This window comes from Aricia agestis, chromosome 16, assembly GCF_905147365.1.
Source record: "Aricia agestis chromosome 16, ilAriAges1.1, whole genome shotgun sequence".
NCBI lineage: Eukaryota > Metazoa > Arthropoda > Insecta > Lepidoptera > Lycaenidae > Aricia > Aricia agestis.
In genome coordinates this window covers 5,099,993-5,122,796 of record NC_056421.1, presented here as the reverse complement: position 1 = coordinate 5,122,796, position 22,804 = coordinate 5,099,993, and the positions used below count along the sequence as shown (strand labels likewise).

The 22,804-nt window shown below is 37.4% G+C and overlaps 1 protein-coding gene across 6 annotated transcripts in view; it reads left to right on the top strand.

Annotated features, from left to right (window-relative positions):
* LOC121735092 (protein sprint) overlaps positions 1–22,804 on the top strand; it is a 126,508-nt gene extending 103,704 nt beyond the window's left edge. For 3 of the 6 annotated variants that reach the window (XM_042125782.1, XM_042125781.1, XM_042125780.1), the window contains exons 4-24: positions 8,513–8,713; positions 9,064–9,248; positions 9,427–9,659; positions 9,737–9,963; positions 10,047–10,433; positions 10,592–11,137; positions 11,327–11,522; positions 11,612–11,997; positions 12,198–12,333; positions 12,623–12,775; positions 13,178–13,298; positions 13,685–13,799; positions 14,711–14,803; positions 15,384–15,480; positions 18,596–18,762; positions 19,482–19,586; positions 20,095–20,280; positions 20,945–21,076; positions 21,350–21,577; positions 21,683–21,893; positions 22,418–22,804. In XM_042125782.1, the coding sequence (XP_041981716.1) occupies positions 8,513–8,713; positions 9,064–9,248; positions 9,427–9,659; positions 9,737–9,963; positions 10,047–10,433; positions 10,592–11,137; positions 11,327–11,522; positions 11,612–11,997; positions 12,198–12,333; positions 12,623–12,775; positions 13,178–13,298; positions 13,685–13,799; positions 14,711–14,803; positions 15,384–15,480; positions 18,596–18,762; positions 19,482–19,586; positions 20,095–20,280; positions 20,945–21,076; positions 21,350–21,577; positions 21,683–21,893; positions 22,418–22,551 (4,239 nt within the window). In that variant the 3' untranslated portion in view covers positions 22,552–22,804. The remainder of the gene's footprint in view (positions 1–8,512; positions 8,714–9,063; positions 9,249–9,426; positions 9,660–9,736; positions 9,964–10,046; positions 10,434–10,591; positions 11,138–11,326; positions 11,523–11,611; positions 11,998–12,197; positions 12,334–12,622; positions 12,776–13,177; positions 13,299–13,684; positions 13,800–14,710; positions 14,804–15,383; positions 15,481–18,595; positions 18,763–19,481; positions 19,587–20,094; positions 20,281–20,944; positions 21,077–21,349; positions 21,578–21,682; positions 21,894–22,417) is intronic. The other 3 variants (XM_042125783.1, XM_042125785.1, XM_042125786.1) reach the window with 3 other exon arrangements.

Sequence of the window (22,804 nt, the reverse complement as noted above, 5' to 3'; positions counted from 1 at the left end):
ATTCCTAATTTTAGTTAATAATTATTTTTATTAGCAGTAGGGGAATGTGAGGTAAAACGATCCCTACGGGTCAAATGATCCCTCCCCTTAAATCAGATTAAACCAGAGGCATCTTTCCAAATGCACGTGAAACGGGTTGCCCATAACCCTGCCAGTTGCCACTTATAGTATCATGGCGATCAGAGCGCTTGGCGAAATTTTATTTAATTCTTTTTAAAAAGTGTTGCTCTGATCTAAATTAAGCCTGTTTTTGGACTTTCATAACTTTTTACGAATTCGTGTTTATTTAAATGTTATTTTGTTATAGGGTATTTATTAATAGCAGTTACCTAATATTTAAACAGTTTTAGATCACCCCACGTGGTATTTGATGGTTGTGTTTTGATTGATTTCTTGGAATTTGGTATATGGGGTGAAATGATCCCTATTTGTGTGTATAAAATGATCCCTGGATATAAAGTAGAAATTGGCGAATATTTTTCTTTTGATGAAATTGTTATTTTATTTTAATTTAATTATTAAAGAACAAATATATTATCAAAGATATCGATTTCAGAAGTCACTACTATCGTGTTTTGCTTTGAGGCGGACCGATAAAACCGACAGACAGCAAGATTTTAATAAATTTGCTCCCCTTTTTATCCTTTGGCTACCGAAGCCTAAAAAAACTTGCTAATAAACTAAAAGATGCGTGTTTCTTACTTATATGCTTTTTTTTATGAAATAAGGGGGCAAACGAGCAAACGGGTCACCTGATGGAAAGCAACTTCCGTCGCCCATGGACACTCGCAGCATCAGAAGAGCTGCAGGTGCGTTGCCGGTCTTCTAAGGGGTAATAGGGGAGGGTAGGGAAGGGAATAGGGGAGGGTACGGGAGGAAATAGGGGAGGGTAGGGAAAGGAAAAGGGTAGGGGATTGGGCCTCCGGTAAACTCACTTACTCGGCGAAACACAGCGGAAGCGCTGTTTCACGCCGGTTTTCTGTGAGGACGTGGTATCTCTCCGGTCGAGCCGAAGCATGGCTCTCCCACGTCACGAAATTTGGTTATCAATAATGAATATTATCTCTGGGATTATTTTACCCGAACTCAAGGGATCATTTTATACATAGGGGTGTATAAAATGATCCCTTAGTTAAACTTTTACAAAAGCCTCTAGTACAAAAAAAGTACGTTCATATGATAAAAAATAAGTATGCTATCACGAAGTTTGGTAAATTCACTACATCCAGCCATATAAATATTGTGATTTTTCCTTCAACTTTAGCCATACTTAAGATTTTTCCCTTAAGGGGATCATTTTACCTCACCTTCCCCTATCTCATTTCTAATATTAATAAAAGGAAATTCCGTTAAAGCATTAAAATTAATGCATTCGTATTATCCATTTTTGAATGCACAGACATCGACTCTACGCCAATATCTACGGCTATAGATTTCGTATTATTTTTATTCGAGTTTTAGCCGAGCGTTTCATTTAATTGCTTCCATTGTCAACACGGAGCGATTATCGGTCTGACGGTCCCTGTCACTTCCGTCTTCCGCCCTGCCCGCCATTCCCCGCCCGCCCTACTGCGCCCCAGGCGAACTTAATCGGCGTACAAAAAAACCCTACTGTAATTTGCATCCACTGCACCAGAGTCAGTTTCCGCTACATGCTGCGATGCTTTTAAAATAATTGCGCCTAAACATAAACGTATGTGTAACACTTCAACATCAAATGCTTTTTTATCTTTTTGGCAAACTCAGCATATCATTGTGCACGAAGAAGTTAATATCGCTTCTCATGTATTTCATTTGAAAAAAAATGCTTGAAACTTTAAAATACTTATTTTCCTAATTAAAAGATGTTACAATTTACTTTACCTATGAACGTCCCAAAAGGCAAATTTATACCACGTAGACAACGTCAATATAAAGAACCCATACGATAAACGTCTCATCAGTTTCCCTAAATAAACACAAGCTTGTCTTAAATTCGCAACCGTTTATCTAAAGTCCCAATTTGCTGGAGCGGTAAATTAAATAATTATGAGGTGGGCCCATAAACTGACACCGGACGCGTGGAGCGAGCCGACTTATTGATTTTAACCCCGTGTGAGTCATCTCGCTGCATCCCCTCTCCACCACAAACGCTGTTTGCTCTCTTTGATTGAACTTGAGGAACTAAAGGGTCTCTAAGTACGAGTTCAGTCGGCGTTTTTGCATCGCTCGTAGATTCTAAGTCGGTTCGAGTGTCTAAGTTTAGACAAGTTCGGTTCTCCATTTTCGAATGTTTTCGGTTTTTCGTCTCCACTCGATCCTGGCTCGTTAAAAGTTTGTCGCGTATTTCTGGCACGTTCCAAATATTGGCGGTTTTCGTGAACGAGGTATGAAAACTTTTTGCAATCTCAATTGCTCTACGACCGCCGACTGCCGGCTTTTTAATGAACGGAAATTCTTTGTTGGGTCTTTAAAGAATTTAAGCAATTAAAATCGTGTGTCCCAATTCACACCATTATATTTTAGCTTTTAGATTTTTTTTTTTACGATTAGGTTACGCTTACAATGATTATTATGAATAGATTTTTTAAATTCTTTTAAATTTAATACTTTTATATTTAAAACAAAATTTCACAACTCGTAGATATTTAAATAAATTCCTCCACATCATAAATATTTTGTCAACTATTATGTATACAGCTCAATCAATAAACGCACTGGAATGGAAGACCAAGACGCTTCTAGGGATAAACCCAAATAATGGGTGCTAACCTAATTAAAAGACCCCAGTAAAACTTCGGTCGCAGGTGTCTGCTCCTCTCCTTCCCGGCAAAGAGCCCATTTGCAGCGGCCAAGCATGTGAGACTACTTGCCACTTACCTAACGACAAGTAAACTGTTATGCGACGCTAAAAGTCAAGTATACTTTTATGAGAGCCCCAGCTGCACCATCAGCGATTGAAGTGAATTTTCGGCCGGGGAAATATTAATAAATATAAATGAGCTGATAAAATTTTACAGCTCATTCATGAAGCTGTAAATTTTCCAAAAATGATTTACCATGTTGACCCTTTTTATCTGGGTTGTGGATTGATTTTTAACATTTTTTAAATATTTTGTTCTCATGTGTTGACAAACCAGTTTTAAGGGTTTGTGTTACGATAGCTAGTATCTTTGTTTGTATCATTTAATTACATCCATTGCGTTATTAGGAACATAAATAATTTTTATTTCTCTCCTCGCAAGCATTAATGGAATATAAGTCATCTATCAACGCAAACTACCTTGGTGCGCCATTAGTACACGAGCCTACAATGTGCCCACATAATGCTAACATGCCGCAACATTTACCAAAAACTAATTGCAATCCAACTTTCCTCGTAAATCCGCGGAGACGATGCGATATAATTTAGAACCTGCTATTGTGTTCACACCTAGCGGAGCCTTTGTTGTATGATTCATAGCGGTACAGTTATTGTTAGCGATTTCGAAATTAATTTTCCAGATTGTCGCATTCGCGTTATAGATGTTTAAATACCACAAATTGCTTCCTCTCGTTATTTGAATTTGGTTCAAATTAATACTCGAATTTCGAGGATCGCTTGGCAAAATTCTTCCTTCGCCACCAGTCATCACGGTTTATAAAATACTTGATAGCGTCAAAATATTTTTTTAAATACATTATATATACATTAATAATAATTATTCTCATAATTTTAAATAACTTGCACTTTTTTTTAACTTTTATAATTGTTTCTTGTGGTTAACCAAAATAATAATATTTGTTCTGTTAAACTTTGACTAAATTCCATTCGAAACTTGGCTTGGTAACAAATTAAAGCAAGCATGCTGATAATATTTTAATGTTATATGACCTTTAACTTGATTTCCTATAATATTAGCTTGTAGTAGATTGCTTATTCTCACTTTTCTTTAGGTACTTAGATTAGATTACAGTTTTTCTGTAGCTCGTAATTTATAATGATCTAGTGAAAGTGAACATAAAGAAAACTACATATCTATGTTTATAACTTTTCTCTTGTGTAACCGCTATGCTATTAGTCGTTAAACTACCTCCTATGAAATTATGGGAAAGTATACTTAGAAAATTCTTAATAAACACAGTGTTATAGCAGTTGTCTTCTTTAGCATTTTCTTTCTACGTGTGTTTTTAATTTATGTGTGTTATAATATTAAAATATTTTGTTTCACATTGCAATTATACACTTTTTGCATTCTAGCTTCTACACGATTTTTTAGGATTCCGTACCCAAAGGGTAAAAACGGGACCCTATTACTAAGACTTCGTTATATTCTGTCCGTCTATCTGTTCGTCTGTCTGTCTCCAGGCCTATCTCAAGAACCGCTATAGCTAGACTTCTGAAATTTTTAATATTTGTGTATGAATATTTTATAGTTCATAATTGTGTATGAATAGTTTATCAACCATTCATATTTTTTGTGAGTTGTGACTTGTGAGCAATGTCACCATCCTCTGAAGCGCTAATATATATAAATAAAGCAGTTAAATGTTAAAGATTTATTGTATTTCAATTATCGTTATGAACATGCATGCACGTGCGTGCAAATGTTGCCAGTGTGGATCGTTTGTTTGCCGCAGACCATTAATTTATGGACCAATAACGGGGGCTGTTGATTCCATTTTTTATTTATTCCACGTGCGGCCTGTGCTTTGTTTGGTCTGGGTTTTGCGTACGAGTTTAGATTTAGATGTATATATTGGGCCGTTAAGCGTTGGTGGCATCGATTTAATAGTCGCACGCCCAATTTTTTTGGCAACTTTCTAAGCTTTTCCTTTTGTATAGTATATGTTACGTTCAAAGATCGAAATCGAATCACAACGCGATGTGAGCTATTTTCCGCTCAATGAGCGTTTTCGGTCTTTGAGGGTAACATATACACTTGAATCTAGCTATCCCGTTATCTTCGTAAATAATGATAACAGTCTGCGTTGGTTTTAGAACAAATTATTTACTCTGTTCGGTCATCTAACTGTAAATGTCTTTTATACTAATTATAAAACAAAGTCGCTTTTTTTCCCTCATGTCCCTTTGTTCCCTTTAATTTTTAAAACTACGCAACGGATTTTGATGATTATTTCAGTGTTAGATAGCCCATTTATCGAGGAAGGCTATAGGCTATATTTTATCAAGAAAAGACTAATAGGAGCGAAGAAATAGAGGAAAATGTGGAAGAAACGGGGAAAATTGTTTTAAAAAGGCTAACTTGAACACGCTTATCTCAGGAACTACTGGTCCGATTTGAAAAAATATTTTCAAATCGGACCAGTAAAGTAGTAAATTTATTGAGAAAGGCTGTAAGCTATATTTTATCACACTAAGACTAATAGGAGAATGTGGAAAAAAAAACGGGGGAAATAAATTGAAAGTAAACTTTTAAAAGGGCTTATCTCGCGAACTACTGGACCAATTTTTATGTTATTTGGCACTGATAAGAAGTAGACCACGTGAAGGATCATAGGCTATCGATTTTAATAATTTTTCAGTGGCTATATATTTTATACCAGTGTGACGCCGGGGCGGGTCGCTAGTTATTCATAAATCATAATATTTTTGTGAAACTAACTTCACTGCAGTACTAAAAGTTTTATAATACCTACTTATAGAAATCCTACCAAGTACAGTAAAACTCCATGGCACTAAAACCTACATAGTTTTTATTATTAAACTTTGCATCTCAGGAATATTTTTAAAAATTCCAATTCCAGCTCGTACAACGAGGTTGTTTTAAACGAATCCTTCATCCGAAGTCATGAACTCCGCCAGTGAATAGAGTGAATAAAAGCTGAAAACTTAACCGGAGGATTATACAAAACGAGAAAAGAAGTATGCTTTACTGTTCGTTGACCTCAATACTGCAGTCGTGTCGCTCTGAAAGAACTAAGGACTGAATGGAATAATCATGAATTCGTAGTAGAAACTATATCATGTATATAGAAATTATCTACGGAGTGTAACAAAACAAAGTACACATATAACGAGTTTTGATAGAGAGAGAAGAAATTATGTGTCCCCTGTATAGAGTTAACTTTAAAAGTAGCAGCGCTGAAAGAGTATTTTTTTCTTCTATTGGATGAGCAAATTCGTAACGCTGCACGGGGCACCTGCCAATACAAATAACAAAAAATCGGTAAAGTGCGAGTCGGACTCGCGCACGCACGTACCGATAGAGCGCAAATAGGGGAAAATTTGTGTTTTTTGTATGGGAGCCCAACAACAATTTATTTATTTTATTTTAATTTTATTATTTAATATTAAAGTACACATAATATAATTGAAGATTTTCTGAAAATTTGAAGTTGCCATTATGGATACGAGCCAAAAAGACCAAAAAAATACCGTTAAATATTAATTTTATTTTGTTTTTAGTATTTTAGTTAGTATTTGTTGTTCCGGAAATACATAATCTGTGAAAATTTCAGAAGTCTAGCTATACAGTTCGACAAGGCTTTATATGAACGTGGCGAGAAAAGTAACTAAACTCTTCTATCAGACAAAAACGTCATTTTTGACATGTGCTTGACAGTTCTCCTTTACCAGCAGCGCTCCTGTCAATGTCACCCACGTTCAAATAAAGCCTTGTCGCACTATAGAAGTTCTTGAAGCTTGGAGGCAGACAGACAGACATACGGAGAGGCATCGGTCTCAGTAATAGGGTCCTGTTTTTACCCTTTGGGTCGGACCCTAAAAATTAAAAAAATATATAGTAAGTATAAATATTGTAAGTTGTAACTACCCACTTGATACCACAAAATACCTACTAGTTCATCATGGTCCATGTGACAGGAAAAAAAAGAATGCTGAAACCTTTTTAATTAACAGAATTAACTAAAGTAGATATTATAATATATTATAAGATAGGAAGCTAGAGTTTGCTGGTAATTACGATTTATGTCATGCCAAAATAAACGGACCAACGTTTGCATAACGTGTGCAAATGTTTCGGAATTATTAACATATTGTGCATGTATTTTAATTAGCCGAGACTGGTAAATACTGCCATATTTATTGCAGGTTTACGCGTAAATGCCTCTTGTTCCAGCTTTACTTGATATTAAAAAAGTTTTCCTTTTTACCTGTAATCCAGCAACAGAGAGCTTTATCCTGCTTTATTTTCCTGTAAATTCATAAGCTTCTTATGTGTAAACATCAATTTTATGAGCTTTTTCATTAACATCAGTTATTACGAAAATTGAATTGTTGGGAAAAAATATATTATTACTTAATATATAAAATGAAGTATTAAAAAAAACTTATTTTTTTTAAAGTAGACTCGTGAGAATTTATTTCAGGTATAATCCTAAAAGATTTATAAAACAAAGTTTTAAATATAAAACATTGTTGACCGAGTTCCGTGAAACTTATTTCAACAACTTCGTAAATAGAACACCGTTAAAAATATGTTAACCACTGCCAAAAGTTTTAAGTATTCTAAAAATAAATTTGTAAAAGGTATTCCCATCGATGTTGCCCTTCAGAAAATATTTTAGGAGTATGTTGAAACAGATCTTTGTCCCGAAAACGATGCTGAATAAGAAACTCAATAACAGGAGACACCTTTATACTTTTCCTCGATTTAGTACCTGAATTAAATTGCACAACCGTCAAAAATAAAAAGAACATCAACAGTATTACTTACTCGAGTGATTATAATTTCCCACCATTTTATTGAAGGGCTGCTAAAAGAAGTCAACAAAATTGTGAAAATAACGAGAGTGTATACAATTACATTTCTTTTTGTGGAAGCCATCCGGCGAACCTTTTGCGAGAATCGGGTAATAATATTTCCAAGTCTCTGAACAAAGCCGTTGGGGTGAACGCTTTGAAAATTCGTCTTCAAATATCTCTTCATGAATTACATCTCTTGCGATGTATTGCTTTTCTATTAAGTTGAAAATTTTATTCTACTTCTAATGGAGAATAATGCATTTTCAAATATTATCACAATGTTACTACAAAGAGAATGCAAAGTCTACCATCACAAACAGAAATATAAATCATTATTAATCAAAATAACATTGATATGAAATAAATACTACATTTCCAAATAAATAAGTCAATAACTTTATTGGGTTGTTTACTGTACATTACCTGACTACACAAATCGTATTTAGGGCCACGGATTTAATCAACCTAAAATCTAGATTCAACAAACTACCCAATCCCAACTTACGATGGCATCTAGCTGGCTCGCTGGCACTTTTCCAAACATCTATTTAGCCGCTACTATCTTACTTTATTCTATAAATTCTTTCGTAAGAAGCTTCGCAAATATTATGGTAGATTTTCAAGCTTCCTTATTGCTCTAATTATATTTACATTCAATTTTGTGGCATACCGTATTCATGGAATAATTTAATTCCCTGCTCCAATTTAATTCCAACTCTTGTGTGTTAAATAAAACCACAGAGAGTTTGCAGTTCCCGAGTTTGTATTCGGTCGAATTACTTTTCGTTTGTGGGACTAATGTTTTTTTAATTTTGTTTTTTTCAGAGTCGAGAGAGTTTGTCGTCAGATGGTGAGGGAGCGAAAGGAGACTGTTCCTCCGTGGGATCTTCGGGGTCCGATTCGGAGGAACAACAGCCATGTGATATTGGCTTATTAGAAAGACTGATAAGAACGCATCCCGTTTGGTTCCTACCGGGAATCCAACGAGCTGGTGCGTTCCACCTATTACAAGGAAAAGAGGAAGGGGTACGTATTCAACAATCATCCTCGTATTTCAAAATATATTTAAAAAAATAATTAGCGCAATTGATTCAGCAGTTCTCTACATTAGCGCTTACTGCGTTGTAAACGATTCATTTTATAGAAAAAGAAGATTATAAGCGACGCGACGATGCGTAATACCTACCTGATGCTGCTTCACGCTACCTGATATTTTAATATTGTATAGCTTTTAGTGCATCGCTGTTGCTTCTTTTATTTTCCGAGTGTGACTCGCTATTTCCACATCAAAATTTAACAAACTGATAAAACGCAACTGACTGATTGTTTTTATGTCAAATTGACTTTATAATAATTGTAATCTTTACATTTTCCAGAACTTCGTAGTCCGACAATCTAGTCAGCCGGAGACGATGGCCATCAGCGTCCGGCTCCCGGCCGACAAGGGACCGTACATCGAGCACTATCTCATCCAAGCTTCGGACGGTCGCATCGGGCTGGAGACCTCGCACAACCGCTTCGATAACATACCTGAGCTTATAGCTCATTACTCGCAATGTTGGTAAGTATCAACTTAAATTATTTAATGAAAGTTAAAGAAGAAGCGGCATTTTTGTAAGAAACCCGTAGACATGGCTGTAGCACAATGATATTTAAATCAAGTGAAAGGGATTAAAACTATCAGGTTTTTTTGCTCGATGTTAAATTCCTTGTGCTTAAGAGAACTGTTCATTTTTCAGTGACGAGTTACCAGTTCAACTTCAGTTACCAAGACCGTTGCGGGAAGCCAAAAGCCGACAACAGCTCAGTTCTCTCGCCTTATTGGGGCAAGAGTTCTGGGGATACCCGATGGCCAATCCAAAAAACACTCAAAATAACCTACTTTCGCCATGTCAATTAGCTAATGGAGTAGTTCCTATGGCAGTTACTCCATCAGATACTGGTTCTAGTCTAAGCAGCTTCAATATAAGTGGCAAGTTTAAATAACAATATTCAACACTTTTTTTTCAGCAACATGTAGCTTTTTTCCTAATTATGTCGTAATTTTAGGCACATCAACGAATTCCCGGGAGCACATCTTAAGTCCTGAAAAGGACCAAAACGTAGTATTAAAAATGTCACCAGTAGATGCCTCAGGTTCCCCACCGAGTCAAAATCAGAACTTGAGTACATTCAAGGGAAAGACACCACCATCGCCGCCCGCTAAGCCGAGTGGAACATTTGTGAGAGCGCCACGACCAACCCCACCAAATACGCTTAACCTGATATCGAGCACGGTACGTTTTCTATAAACTCTTTTATTTTTGTAAATATTTATTATCTTATAAACGCTATTTACTAATTACATACCTATTTTCAGGCGCATATAACTCATCCTCATACATTCCCAACGACTAAAACCCCGCATTCCCCTACTCATTCAACTCATTCTAACTGTAAAACTACCCCACCTCCCCCACCTCCTCGATGGGCCAAACCTCCGTTTCCGAAAATGTCCCTATCCCCGAATACCGAAGTCGTTAGTTTTAGTCCCATTAACAAATCAAATGGAAACATAACCGTGACTACGACGGTCACATTCAGCGTAAATAATACTCAAATTCATAACCATCAAATAAACGAGAGTATTCACAGCGACAGACTGCAATTAACGCTTGCATCTAACACCATTAATAATAATAACGAAGCTGGATTTAATTTAATGGATGTAGCCAAAAAGCTTTCGGAGTCTGATGGAGAACTACAGGTAAGATTAGAGATGTTTTTGTGTTGCATGGCGTTAAGTGTGCATGAGATAGTTATACTATGTAAATGAATATATTTAACGAGGCAAACGCTTTGTTACATTTGTTCCTAATGTACTCTTATTGTATCTATACACTAATTATTCCTATTCCTGTGTAGCATATGATGCATCGTATGTCGCCCGAGGGAGAATGTGTCAGTGCAATGACAGCTAGCTTACATGGCAGTTTTAAAAGGCAGATAACGGAGCAATCGAACACAGACCCTGGATCACCGAATGACTTACATTCTCAAGCAAATACAGAGTCAATAGATCCCGTAGTTAACACTCTATCTAAATCCAATAATAGCTTTACTCCCAACCAACTAGTATCACCAAACGGAACCAACTCTGTTACCAGCGGCATATTCTCGCCAACTAGTCAAATTAACTCACCCGTTTCCAACGATACTATTTCCTCCAAAAGCGGTGTGTTTTCACCGATAAGTCAGACAAACAAGAGTGAAGTTTTTTCACCATTATCTAGAACGTCTCCTGAATCGACCAAAAATTTATTTTCCCCAAGTTCAAATCAATCTATACTATCACCTGTTTCTGTCAAAGATAAAGTTCTCACTCCTAGTACCAATACATCCAGCACCACACCTTCAGGTAGATCTCGAAGAAGCAAGCACTCCCTGAGGAAGGAATCCAGACATTATCAGGTAGGCTTTGCTTTGTTTCCGTAGACTCGCTGTACTATAAGCCTTGTAGATCAAATATTATGTTCCAATATTTAGCATGTTTTTCGTTTCACTAATAAGCACTAAACACTCATTAAGATAATTAAAACTCTTTTAAAATTATAATTTTTTTTTTCGAGCAAATAAGTTATTTGAGACATACATTTTCAGGAGTCAGATATTTTAGAATCTCCAGGAGTGTATTATCGTAGTTCATTAATGGATAAGGTTAGTGATTACGAAGACATTTGGGGACCAGAGGGTAATAATTGCTCAACTTTTAAGCCTAATAAATTAGAAAATGAAGCCAACATAAGCAATGGTCTAATGAAAAGCAAAAGACCCGACTTACTGCCAGATACATTACGTAAGTATAAAATATGTATTTAAGTAAATATAATAATTTCAATAAACATTCATTCATAACTCAAAGTTGATTATCATTTTTTTCTTCAGCAAAACTAAGTGCAGCTAAAAGCAACCAATCTATCCTGGAAAAAGAAAATTTGTCGCTGAACTCGACTGAATGTTTGAATGATAATAAGTCTCACTCGGATAACTCGCTAAAAAAGAGTTTAAATGGTTCCAATGAAATAATAGCAACGACAAACAGTAGAGGAGATGTAGTCCCCGTGAGACCAGATAAACTCAATATAGCGTTAAATATTAATAAGAAATTGACAGAAGAAATAGAAGCAGCACTAAAAAATCGTGAGAAACACAATACAGAAAGCATGGAAACTGTCAAAATGGAAGACTGTTTGAGAGAAACGTCTGAGGAATCAGAAAAGGATAACGCTGGCAGTCCATTTTATGCTGATCCTGTGGATGCTTTGAAAGAGGTAATTCATAGTTTGTCTTTCTAGTATAAGGGCCTGTTTCACCACTTTGATAAGGTGCCGGATAGGCTATCCACAACTTATTTGACAGATGCTCCATACTTTATCTGTCAAGGTTAAGTTGTGATAGCCTATCCGGCTCTTATCAGGAAGCGGTGAAAAAATCGTAAATGGATATTATAATGGCCTCCTGTTTTTTTCAGGCTGCTATGCTGCCTGTTCAGCGCAGAAAACTTTTGAGGGTAGGGATGAATCTGTCTCAACGGTATTCTGAGCCACCTACGCAAAATCACCCCTACTACCCTCTAAGAGACATGCATAGTATCGAAGAACTTTCACGTACGTATTTCTTTTTTACATCACAATGGTCTATAATCTATAGTATAGTATCTACTATTGCTGCTCATAATATCAAGAATTACCTGATTTTTAATTCTCCTAAAATGTTTTTATTTAAGTACTTTTATTTGGAATTATTTACGTACCTGATCTTCTATTAGTTTGAGACAGCCTAACATTGATCTAACATCTTTCTTGCAAGTTAATACTATTATCAATCAAGCAAAACCAAAGGGGTTTTCTTTTTTTCATTTTCAACTTCCATAGTAATAATATTATATAATTACAGCGTCTTCACCAAACACATCCACGTCAGTCGACAACTTGGTTTCTCTACGAAATAAACCAAAAATGAAACCAGTAGAACCGCCGCGTGTTGCCAACAAACCTCCTTCTGGGAAGGATCAACCTTGGGCGGTTGATTCTAGCTGGCAATTCATAAGTAAGTATTTAATAATTGTTTGCGTGTAATACGTGGTGGAAGTGTATAAAATTGTGTTTGTGAGTTTTAAATGTGATGTAATGTACATCTGTATTTATAATATGCTCGATCGTGATTTTCTGAAGTTACAGACCTGCTCTGAAGCTGCATTTATTTTCTCTAATTTCAAACCTATTTAAATTGCTTTATAACCACAATCTGTTGTAAAATTAGATAGATAGAAAATTCTTTATTTATACACACTTAAAACTAAACTATGATAGAAACAATAAAGAGGAACTACTTGCTACTAATACCCGTTTCTTCCAATGTAGCTCTAAAATTCTTCACGTCTGCTTTCAGATGAGAATGATGGCTTTCTTCCAAATTAGCTCTTTATTAATTCTTGTCCTCTGCTTTCAGACAAGAACGACGATGGCATGGGCAGTGAGAACGGCACGTTTCCCTCGCTGGCGGAGCAGGAGTGTCGGCTGAGTGGTGATGATGCACAGCATCTCACGGTACACCAGGTGGTCGCGCAGCGGTAAGTGTCTAATTAATCCATCAATCCCCAAGCGGCAGCCGGCTGCCGCATAGCAATTGAAAATCTATTGTGTCTGCGATACCCACAATGGAGGTGTTAAACTTGGTAATTTTTGCCCTTGATTCGTATAGTTGGCAGTTATAGTTTAGTTAACTATTCTGTCAGTATTTTAGTGAAGATCAGTGATCCAAACTTAAACGAGCATGAGATTACTAAATAGTTGACTTGACTTTAAGGGCCTGTTTCACCACTTCCTGATAAGGCTATCCACCAATTAACTTGACAGATCAAGTATGGAGAATCTGTCAAAAAAGTTGTGAATAGCCTAATAAGGCACTTTATCAGAAAGTGGTATAACAGGCCCTAAATAATGTTTTTTTTTTCAGGTTCCCCGATCTTCGGCTGAACCCCGAGCCGACAGTGTTACCAGAGGAAGTGAGATCACCCCCTCGAGCTTCGTGCTACGACAACGTTCATGACTTGAGACCCTTGTCAGAACAGGTGTGTAGTTTTAATTGAAGCATTGTAAAATTTTAGATAGTAGATAGGTATTAAGGGGGCGACTAACCCTAAAGTGTCGATTTTATAATTCACTTTTATACTTGAAAATAAGCCCCGACTTGTTTCATTTTCTAAAATTAGATACTACATTATTTTTCCAAGACTGCGATCTGAGCAAAAACACGATATCTTAAAATTTTCTCGATAGAAAAAAATCACAAAGATGGATCTAATTTTCACCAATTTTTCATTTATTGCCATAACCGTGCATTGAACTAAGTTAATATTTTAACACATTGTATAAAATTCTATTGTTGAGAGATCGACCTAGCGGATTTTTAAAATGTTGTATATTTATCGAGTTATTGAGAAAAAACTAATTTGGCGATGAATACGCGTCGTTCTTTTTTACCTGGCATATGAAAGACGGGCGTGAGTGTGAAGAGACAAGAACGATGTTTGATTTTTGGGGTTAGTCGCCCTCTTAAGTGATATTGTCAATAAATTTATGATAATAAAGCTACACTCTCGATCACGATGAATTTCAAACAAAGAAAATAGACCAAAATCAATTAGGAGCTACATTTTCGCCTCTCTGTTTATGACTAGAGTCTCTAGACTGGCCTAGAGGATTCGACTGCGTTATACTATTTTCAGCCTTTCCAACTTGTCAATAAGATTCAATATGCATCTATCAGTACTGTATCAACCCAACTGTACCTATTCCGCTATAAATATCATACAAGTCTAAAGTCTCTCATACCATAAGCGTTAATTCAGATTTCAGACCGGAATTCGACGCGTAGATGCATTTCCAAATTTTTGCTGAATCGACAGATTTCACTATTCCATTTAGAATAGTGTAGTCCACCTTGTTGCAAGTATGAATTTAAGTTCAATTGTTTTATCAGGCAAGCGACGACGGCACCGTGTTCTCAGAGCCGTGGGACAGCTCGCAGTGGGATGGGCTGATACCTCCCTCCGGACCACCGTGCTATGAAGCGGTAAGTACATGTAAACTGTATCCCACCAAAAACATACGTTTGTTAAAAATGATCCAAATTCCTATCGGCTGATCGGAAGCGATAAGTGTTTACAAGTAAACTGTATCACGCGGATAATAATAACATATATAAAATGACAAAAACAGAGAAATAACAACCAAGAAACAAAAAAAACAAGATAGAAAATGTGCAAAATGGCACCTTTTCCTTACCGCTTTACGCGGTATCTTCCAGACAAAATATTTTACGTTTTAGGAACAAAAAGTTTATAAGTATGCAGCCTTTGCGGATAAAATTATTATAGCCCTACTAGTAAGTAGTAACAACACTACTAACATACCTTTCATTAAATTCCGTTCAGTATCCGTGATAGAGACATTCATATTAAATTTAAAAACTAGCTTTATTATAATATAAAGTGTTCTTATTCAGAAGTTTGCAAATAAATTCATAGTTTCAACAAGTAACTTTTTGCACTCCATTTTCGTTGTGTATAAACAAAAAATACTTATTCATTAGTATGTTTAATTTATGTGCTTTCAAATGGTAATTTAATCTTAACACCTATTTATATAATTAGGAGGAGCCAAATGAGTGGGATTCTCCCTTACCCAGAAGAGGTATCGCGGCCGCTGCAAGAAGCAAGAGCTTCCGAGATAGACTGGATCCACTACTAGGTGAGTTTCTTTTAGCCACAACATTTATTTATATCCATTATCCTTTAAGCCAAGACGTTTTCTTTAACACTTCCTTATAGAATCGCCGATCGAAATGTATGAAATTGATATTTAAGCTTTCGTTAAAAAAAAAACGAAATTCGACAGATATAATGTCAATTCCACACATAGGCGATTCTATAAAGAAGCATTAAGAAAACTTCTTAGCTAGGGGCTCAGGATCCATTAACTTCAGGAGGTAAAGTTGCGTTAAAATTTTTGAAATTTTCCAATCGTAGAATTCTACTCGTATGTCAGTTTAGAATGTAGTTGCATCCCTAGAATTTAATCAAGTTTATGTGCTATCAGCCTGTCATCGTAAGATTTATTCCGATATTAAATAGCTGTTAAATAAATCATTAATATTCAGATCTAGAGCACTTTAGGGTTGTCAAGTAATTTAATCGTACGTCTATTTATAACAATGAATAGATATTTAACTAACAATGTTTACTCAAACTGCAAATAGTAGTGATCCATTTTACAACATTCCTCAAGATTTGGCCTAAATCTTTAATAGATCATAAAATAAGTATTATTATGTAATTTAGTTAAATCTCACGTATCATAATAATGAAAATTAGGATAAGGAAAGTCTTGTGTTAAAAATGTTTTGTAATGTTTTTTTTTTTTACTTTTTTAAAGATCTACCTTTCATCTAACTTATTAAAAGGAACAATACCTTAAATACCAAAAAAATTATTAAACCAGAAAATTTCTTATCTTAATACGAAATATTATGTAATTATCTAAAGTTTTGCAACATAATAATATCGACAGCATGCGCTATTAGATATAAACAATATGTCGACTATTATAGTACTAGCGTGATAGTAGTACAACTACACAGATAATACACACAACAATTACTCATTGGACCGCCCTCAACTTTCACCCGCCTGCTCTACTCGTGGTCTGATCCAGTGCAATCCAGTATTTAAAATAAAGCGTACGATACATTGTAACAGAACCTGCCCGTAAATGACTCATTAGCTATCATTAAATTTAATTATAAACCAAACAATAAGGCCGCTACGCAGATGTCTTATCGTCTAACTTATTAGTTTTGTAAATAATTAATTACTGGTAAGGGTTAAAGGTTTGCGCGTGCTGAGAACTCTCTTGGCCAGTCGCTCGACGCCCCTCGTCCGGCACGTACGTTGATGAGAAACTCCCGCTTCAAGTCGTTCGTCGAAGCGGGTCGCAACCGCCTGGTGATCGGTCATGATGTGGTTCAAAAGATTGTTCCGAAGAAGCTCCCGCGAAGTCGAAGCGCCGCTTCCGAAGCCTAGGCTCGTCAATTCGGAGAAACTGACGCGAATCATAAATTTCGAGAGCAACGAAGTCTTCGCTTTGACGACTGTCAGGAATTTTCACAGTGATCCCAACGATATCCATGTGTACGAGAGCGAGTGGGTTCTAGTGAGTAGAGACAAACTCATGGAAGCCAAGTTTCAGGAGCGCCTGAGGAGACCCAGTGATATCACTAGCATGTGCCAAAAGTTAGCCAAAACCAGTAGAAGGAAAGTCGCGCATATCGTAGCCCAGTCCCCCTCGTGCCATTGCGATGAGCTGAAGTACTTAAATAGGAGTAAACCTAGCAATATACTTCGTCGTTTTTTGAAGTGTGCAAAGAATTTGTTTGTGCGTGTGTGTAAAAAGTTGAAATGTGTGTTGACAAGAAAGACTTTGAATAATGAGGAGTATACAAGAAAACGGATTTCTTCTTATATAGGTACTTTTAATTATTACGAGATACAATTCGGGGTTTCTGCTTTTACTATTTTGCTGCTACTAGGTTACTAGGGTAGGTTTTTTTAATTCAAAACAAACGAAGTGGTGCTTAGGTAATGCATTCACCATAAGTCATAACTCATTTATTATCTTCTTATTTGTAAACACCAAAACAATCCATTTTAAAAGTTTGTTTATTGACTACGTGCTTTCAAATATTTGTTATTGTCAACAAAATTGCAAAAAAATTCAAACTTTGCAAAATTATCAGCAATGCACAATAGCGTTTCGAATCTTTTTGGACCAAAATACGAGTACAATTATTGTTCGTGCGTGGTCCTTCGATCATTATGATCTTTTGTAGCCAATTTAAGTTCAGGTAGAAAGGTAGCAGTTGTTAGAGAGTCAAATTTCGTTTGGACCGTTTTTTCTTATCCGAAAACATACAACAGTTGTTTGTTGATACAAAATATGACCACAACGGGTTTTAAGTCCCCCACGGAAAATTGTAATCAAATCTTTCGGAAATAATTGGAATCAACCGTTTGTACGAAATAGAAAAAAATCTTATAATTTCGTACTAACGGCTATTATACTAATTATTCAAAAAAATTAAAATAATACTATTATCACAAATATCTAATTTAAAAGCTGGCTAACCCTGTCATTTTAGCCTAAGACCTACATTAACAATTATATCATAGGTATACTAGTTTCTTTGTCTAGGTTTATAGGCTAGTTATTGAATTAATTTATGCAAACTTAACATCGTTTACATTTAAATTACTTATAACTTACTTCAAGGTTTTTAATATAAAGTTCTCAAACAAATTGTTTATTAAAGGGTGTTAGTCCAACAGAAAAGAACAAAACACATTCAAATTTTTTAAAAGTTTAATATTTTTGTTAATATTTCAAAACATTATTTTTAACAAGGTACTATCAGAGAAGTTGATTCTTAGGCTGTAGGCAGATGATGGACGGACGGACCTACGTAGTTTGGTCGCGTTACGTCAAACCTAGCCGACAGATCACAATAATTAAGACGTGTAGATGCATTTCTAAATGTGTGCTAAATTAACAGATTTCAATTGCGTCAGACGTCTTGCAAATCTGTCAAATCTATACAATTAGAAGTGCATCTACGCGTCGCGTTGCGGTCTAAATTAACCCACATTATATAACATGATCCGACCGAATGACGTTGGTCTGTCAACTACCTAGGAGTCAATTTCCTCGATGGTGCAATACAAATTGTAGAAGAAATTGTGGCAAAATTTAAGCTATAACACTGTGATGATGCTGTGCTTTGTTTTATAGCAATTTTTTGTCTCATTTTCAGCGGCAGGTAGAGTGCGAGCGCTGCGCGGGGGCAAGTCCGCTCGCGGTACGGGCGCGGCGCTGCGGGCGTACGCGCTACATCTGGCGCAGGACAAGAGCACCACCTTCGCGCAGAACGTCGACAACTTCATCGCCTGCACGCTCGACTCCAAGGAGACTTGTCCACAGGTGATGACTCTGAAATTATTACACTGGTCAGTGGTCACAACTAAACAATGATCTAGCCTCTAGAGTGACGTTCCTACATGTCTAGATTCTAGACACGCGGGAACGTGGCTAAGCCAAGTTTGAGCTTAGGTTTGATTTTCCAATTGCTTTTATGGATCGCAATGCTGCGCCTAGTCTCAAGTCATTTCGTAGTGACTGTAATACATATATTATGCTAAATTATACAGAAATGTTATGTTATGCTTATTGCACATGTCTTTTACTTTGCGTATGACGTGTAAATTGTAATCTCAGCTTTTTGTGTTTAGAGGGACATAATATGTGAATTACAGCTTTGACCCTCTAGTGTACAATTTCGGGTCATGACATGACACATATAATAATAATACTTGACCTAATTTATACAGGGTGTAACAAAAATTAGTGATAATACTTTAGGGTGTGTACATGTTCCTTGTAGAGAGTTCACTGTGAAAGTAGCACCGCTGAAAGATCAAAAAATTTTTTCACTTTTGTATGGAGAAACTCGTGACGCTCGGGCCCCTGCCCATAGAAAAGTAAAAAAAATGTTCGTCTTTCAGCGCTGCTACTTTCACAGTGAACTCTCTACAAGGAACACGTACACACCCTAAAGTATTATCACTTATTTTTGTTACACACTGTATATTGCCGTCTCTGTGACGTCATATAATAATATAGGATGTGCATTATGGCTACAGGTCACCATGCGGAATATGAGACAGTTCATGTCTGGGATGAAGAACTATCTCGTGAAGCATGGTGAAAGAGAGTTCGAGAAAGAAGTTGAAAAGGAGAGGCTCAAGGTACCTATGTATTTACTTATTCAGTTTTAAATATATACTTGTGCTATAAGAATTATATTTATGTTGTGGTGGACCATAAAGTTAATATACCTAGCGGAATAGTGAAACAAAGGCCTGAGCAAGGGAGATGTCACTATCAGTAACACTGCATGGTAAAAAGAGACGTGTGATATAATATGATAACAGAACCCATTTTTTTATCTGTTTGACGTCTAGTCGGCACTTATCGGCACGTTGACAATTTAATCTCTTAGAAAGATGCTCGTGTCAGTGTATACGTAAACAAATTTTTACACACAGACGTAAATCAATTTCGTTTTCTTTTGACAGCTCGAGATTGTTGCTCTATTCCGCTAGGTGTATTAACTTTATGTGGTGGACCTACGTAATTTGATCCGGATATAAGCCTGGCTTGCCAAGTTGACAGATTATCTCAATGTTCGTCATGAATTGGCCACCAAAACGCTAGCTTAAAAAAAAGGCTTTAATACCAAAACTATGGTTTCAGCTCAAACCCACGGAGTTCCTGAACCTGGACGCGATATTAGAGGGCGTGATGCACCGACTGGTGGTGAGGCCGCTGCGAGCGCGACTATACGCGCAGCTGGCGGCCTGGCACGCGCCCGACCTGCGCCGCCTGCACGCCGCCATCGAGCGCGCGCACCACGCCACGCCACTGCAGTTTGGGATCAAGGTGAGTTTAACACCACCTGCACGAGAAAAGGAGTATCAAAGTGAATGATAGTGACGGTGGTGTGGCAAAGAATTAAACGCAGTATGTTTCTTCGATTAAGACACAACCGCACAGGTCGGTTTGTTTTCTGTAGAAATTCATGCTTAGGGAAGTGTAAACCATAAAGTTTTAATACCAAGCGGAATAGAGAAACAAAGGCCTGAGCAAGAGATATGTCACTATCAGTAACAATGCGTGGTAAAAAGAGACGTGTGGTACATGACAGCAGCACTCTTTTTTTGACGTCCAGTCGGCACGTGCCGCACGTTGACAATTTAATCTCATAGAATTCATGTTCAATCATGCTTGTGTAAGTGTATACGTACACATATTTTTACACACAGATGAAACCAATTTCGGTTTCGTTTGACAGCTCGAGATTGTTGCTCTATTCCGCTAGGTATATTAGCTTTATAGTGTAAACACGTGTAGAATAGAGATGAGACGCAGGTTTTTAGATACAAGGACCTGCGTCCCGACTCTATCCTTCATACTTGCTCAAACTACAAGCCTGAACCGTATTATCACGCTGTTGAAGCCATTACTTCTTCATACCCTATAGGAAACCTCATAGGGATGTGTGCTGAAATACGAAGTATTATTATTATAATTTTACTTTTTTCAGGAGTCCACAAAAGTACCATCACCGGCTGTGCTAGCGATGATATCAAAACACTTCCTAAAAATGCAAGTCGCTGATTCTCCGTTGGACAAGCTTGAGAACCTCCTCGCTGCGATATCCATTATGTTTAATGCTGTAAGTACTTGATTTACTATATAGTTGTCGTGGCACTTACAGCTACTAACAAGATATCCATTTTATTTACTACCCAATTTACAAGATTTATCAACATGTAACAAAAAACAGCGGTACAAAATCCATGCCAACTCTAGCCTCTGTAACCTCAATGCCTCAAACTTGTCATAAAACTACTAAATCAATGGCAGTCCTTTGTGCACTAGGAATTCTCTAGCAACAATTTTAATGCCAATGTTTATAATAATTGGGTTTTTTACCTCATGTCATCAGATTCGCGGCGAGCGGACTCTAGGCGCGGACGACTTACTACCGGTACTCGCGTGGACGGTCGCGCGCTGCCGGCTGGTGTGCGCCGAGCTAGAAGCGGAGCTGATGGCGGGGTTACTGCCGGCCGCGCTGCTGTCCGGCGAAGGGGGGTACTACCTCACCGCGCTGTTCTCGGCCGTAGCCGTGTTGAAGAGGCTAGCGCCTGACTCGGGACCTGATAGTGCGACACCGGTATGTTTTGTTTGGGTAATCTTGTCGATCGGACGAGTAAGACAATACAGTTTTTTTTTTGTGTTGTATTGTAATAATTTTAATAACTTCCATTTTTATTTCCAGTGGCGGCGCGGCTCCTCTGAGTCGGAGCGGTCAGCATGCGCGACAGTAGTCCGCGTCGCGTTACCGGACGAGTGCCGCGGTTCAATCCGGCGCGTCGCGCTGCCGTGCCGCGCCGGCGCGCGCGCCCGCGACCTATGCCGCGCGCTGGCGCACGCCGCCGCCATCACCAACCCGCAGGACTATGCGCTGTTCGCGTTGCATGATGGACAAGGTGAGTTCACAGTGTTGAGACCGCACTACGCGACATTACGCTGCAGCGGAGCGATACGATATCAGTGCCGCAGTGGTGCGGCAGTGATGCTATGCTAGGGAACTGGTGACAGGGTACCAGTTCCCTGTCCTATGTGCCCTATCTCCTAGTACCCTGTCACATGTCCCAAATCCCTGTCCCCTGTTCCCTGTCCGTATCCCCTATCCCCTGATACTCTGGGACAGGAGATATGGGACATGGTACCAGGGGACATGGGGACAGGGTACATGAAACACGGAGAAATATAAAAAAATTATACTAACATGCACCTGATATATTATAATCTATTGATAGAATAGATATAAATGACGTATAAACCTAACCGCTTTTGGCAATTTAATGTTCATAGACATGATAGAACAAAGTCCATCCGGCCTCACTTGTTTTAAATATTTTAAACTGAATATTCGCCCTTAACCTTGGATACTGATTGAAGAAATAACCCGTGGCCTGTGAATGACGCATTTTTTTTTGTTTTCTTACAGAAACGATGTTGAATGAGAATGATTGCCCACAAGAGGTGATGTCAGAGAAGATTGGACAGAATTTCATACTCGCGTACAAGAGAATAGACGCTAAAATCGCGTGGCCCCAGCAAGCCCTGCTCTCTTACCCCTAACTGACCTCAATCTCAATAATCGAGGAAGAATTTCTCAAAACAAAAATTTAACTTTTTTAAATCATATTGTAATCTATCATATTAGTAGCGGTAGCCAGTTGTTGAGCATAGGTTATTACAGAAGAGGGTACTTTGGCAAGTCGCATTTGATAACTTTGACAGCGAAGTAATCAAAAATATGCATGACATTTAACATGGCGCACCGCTATTTGCCAAGTGACATGGCGCTTGCGATGCGTCAAATCCCATACAT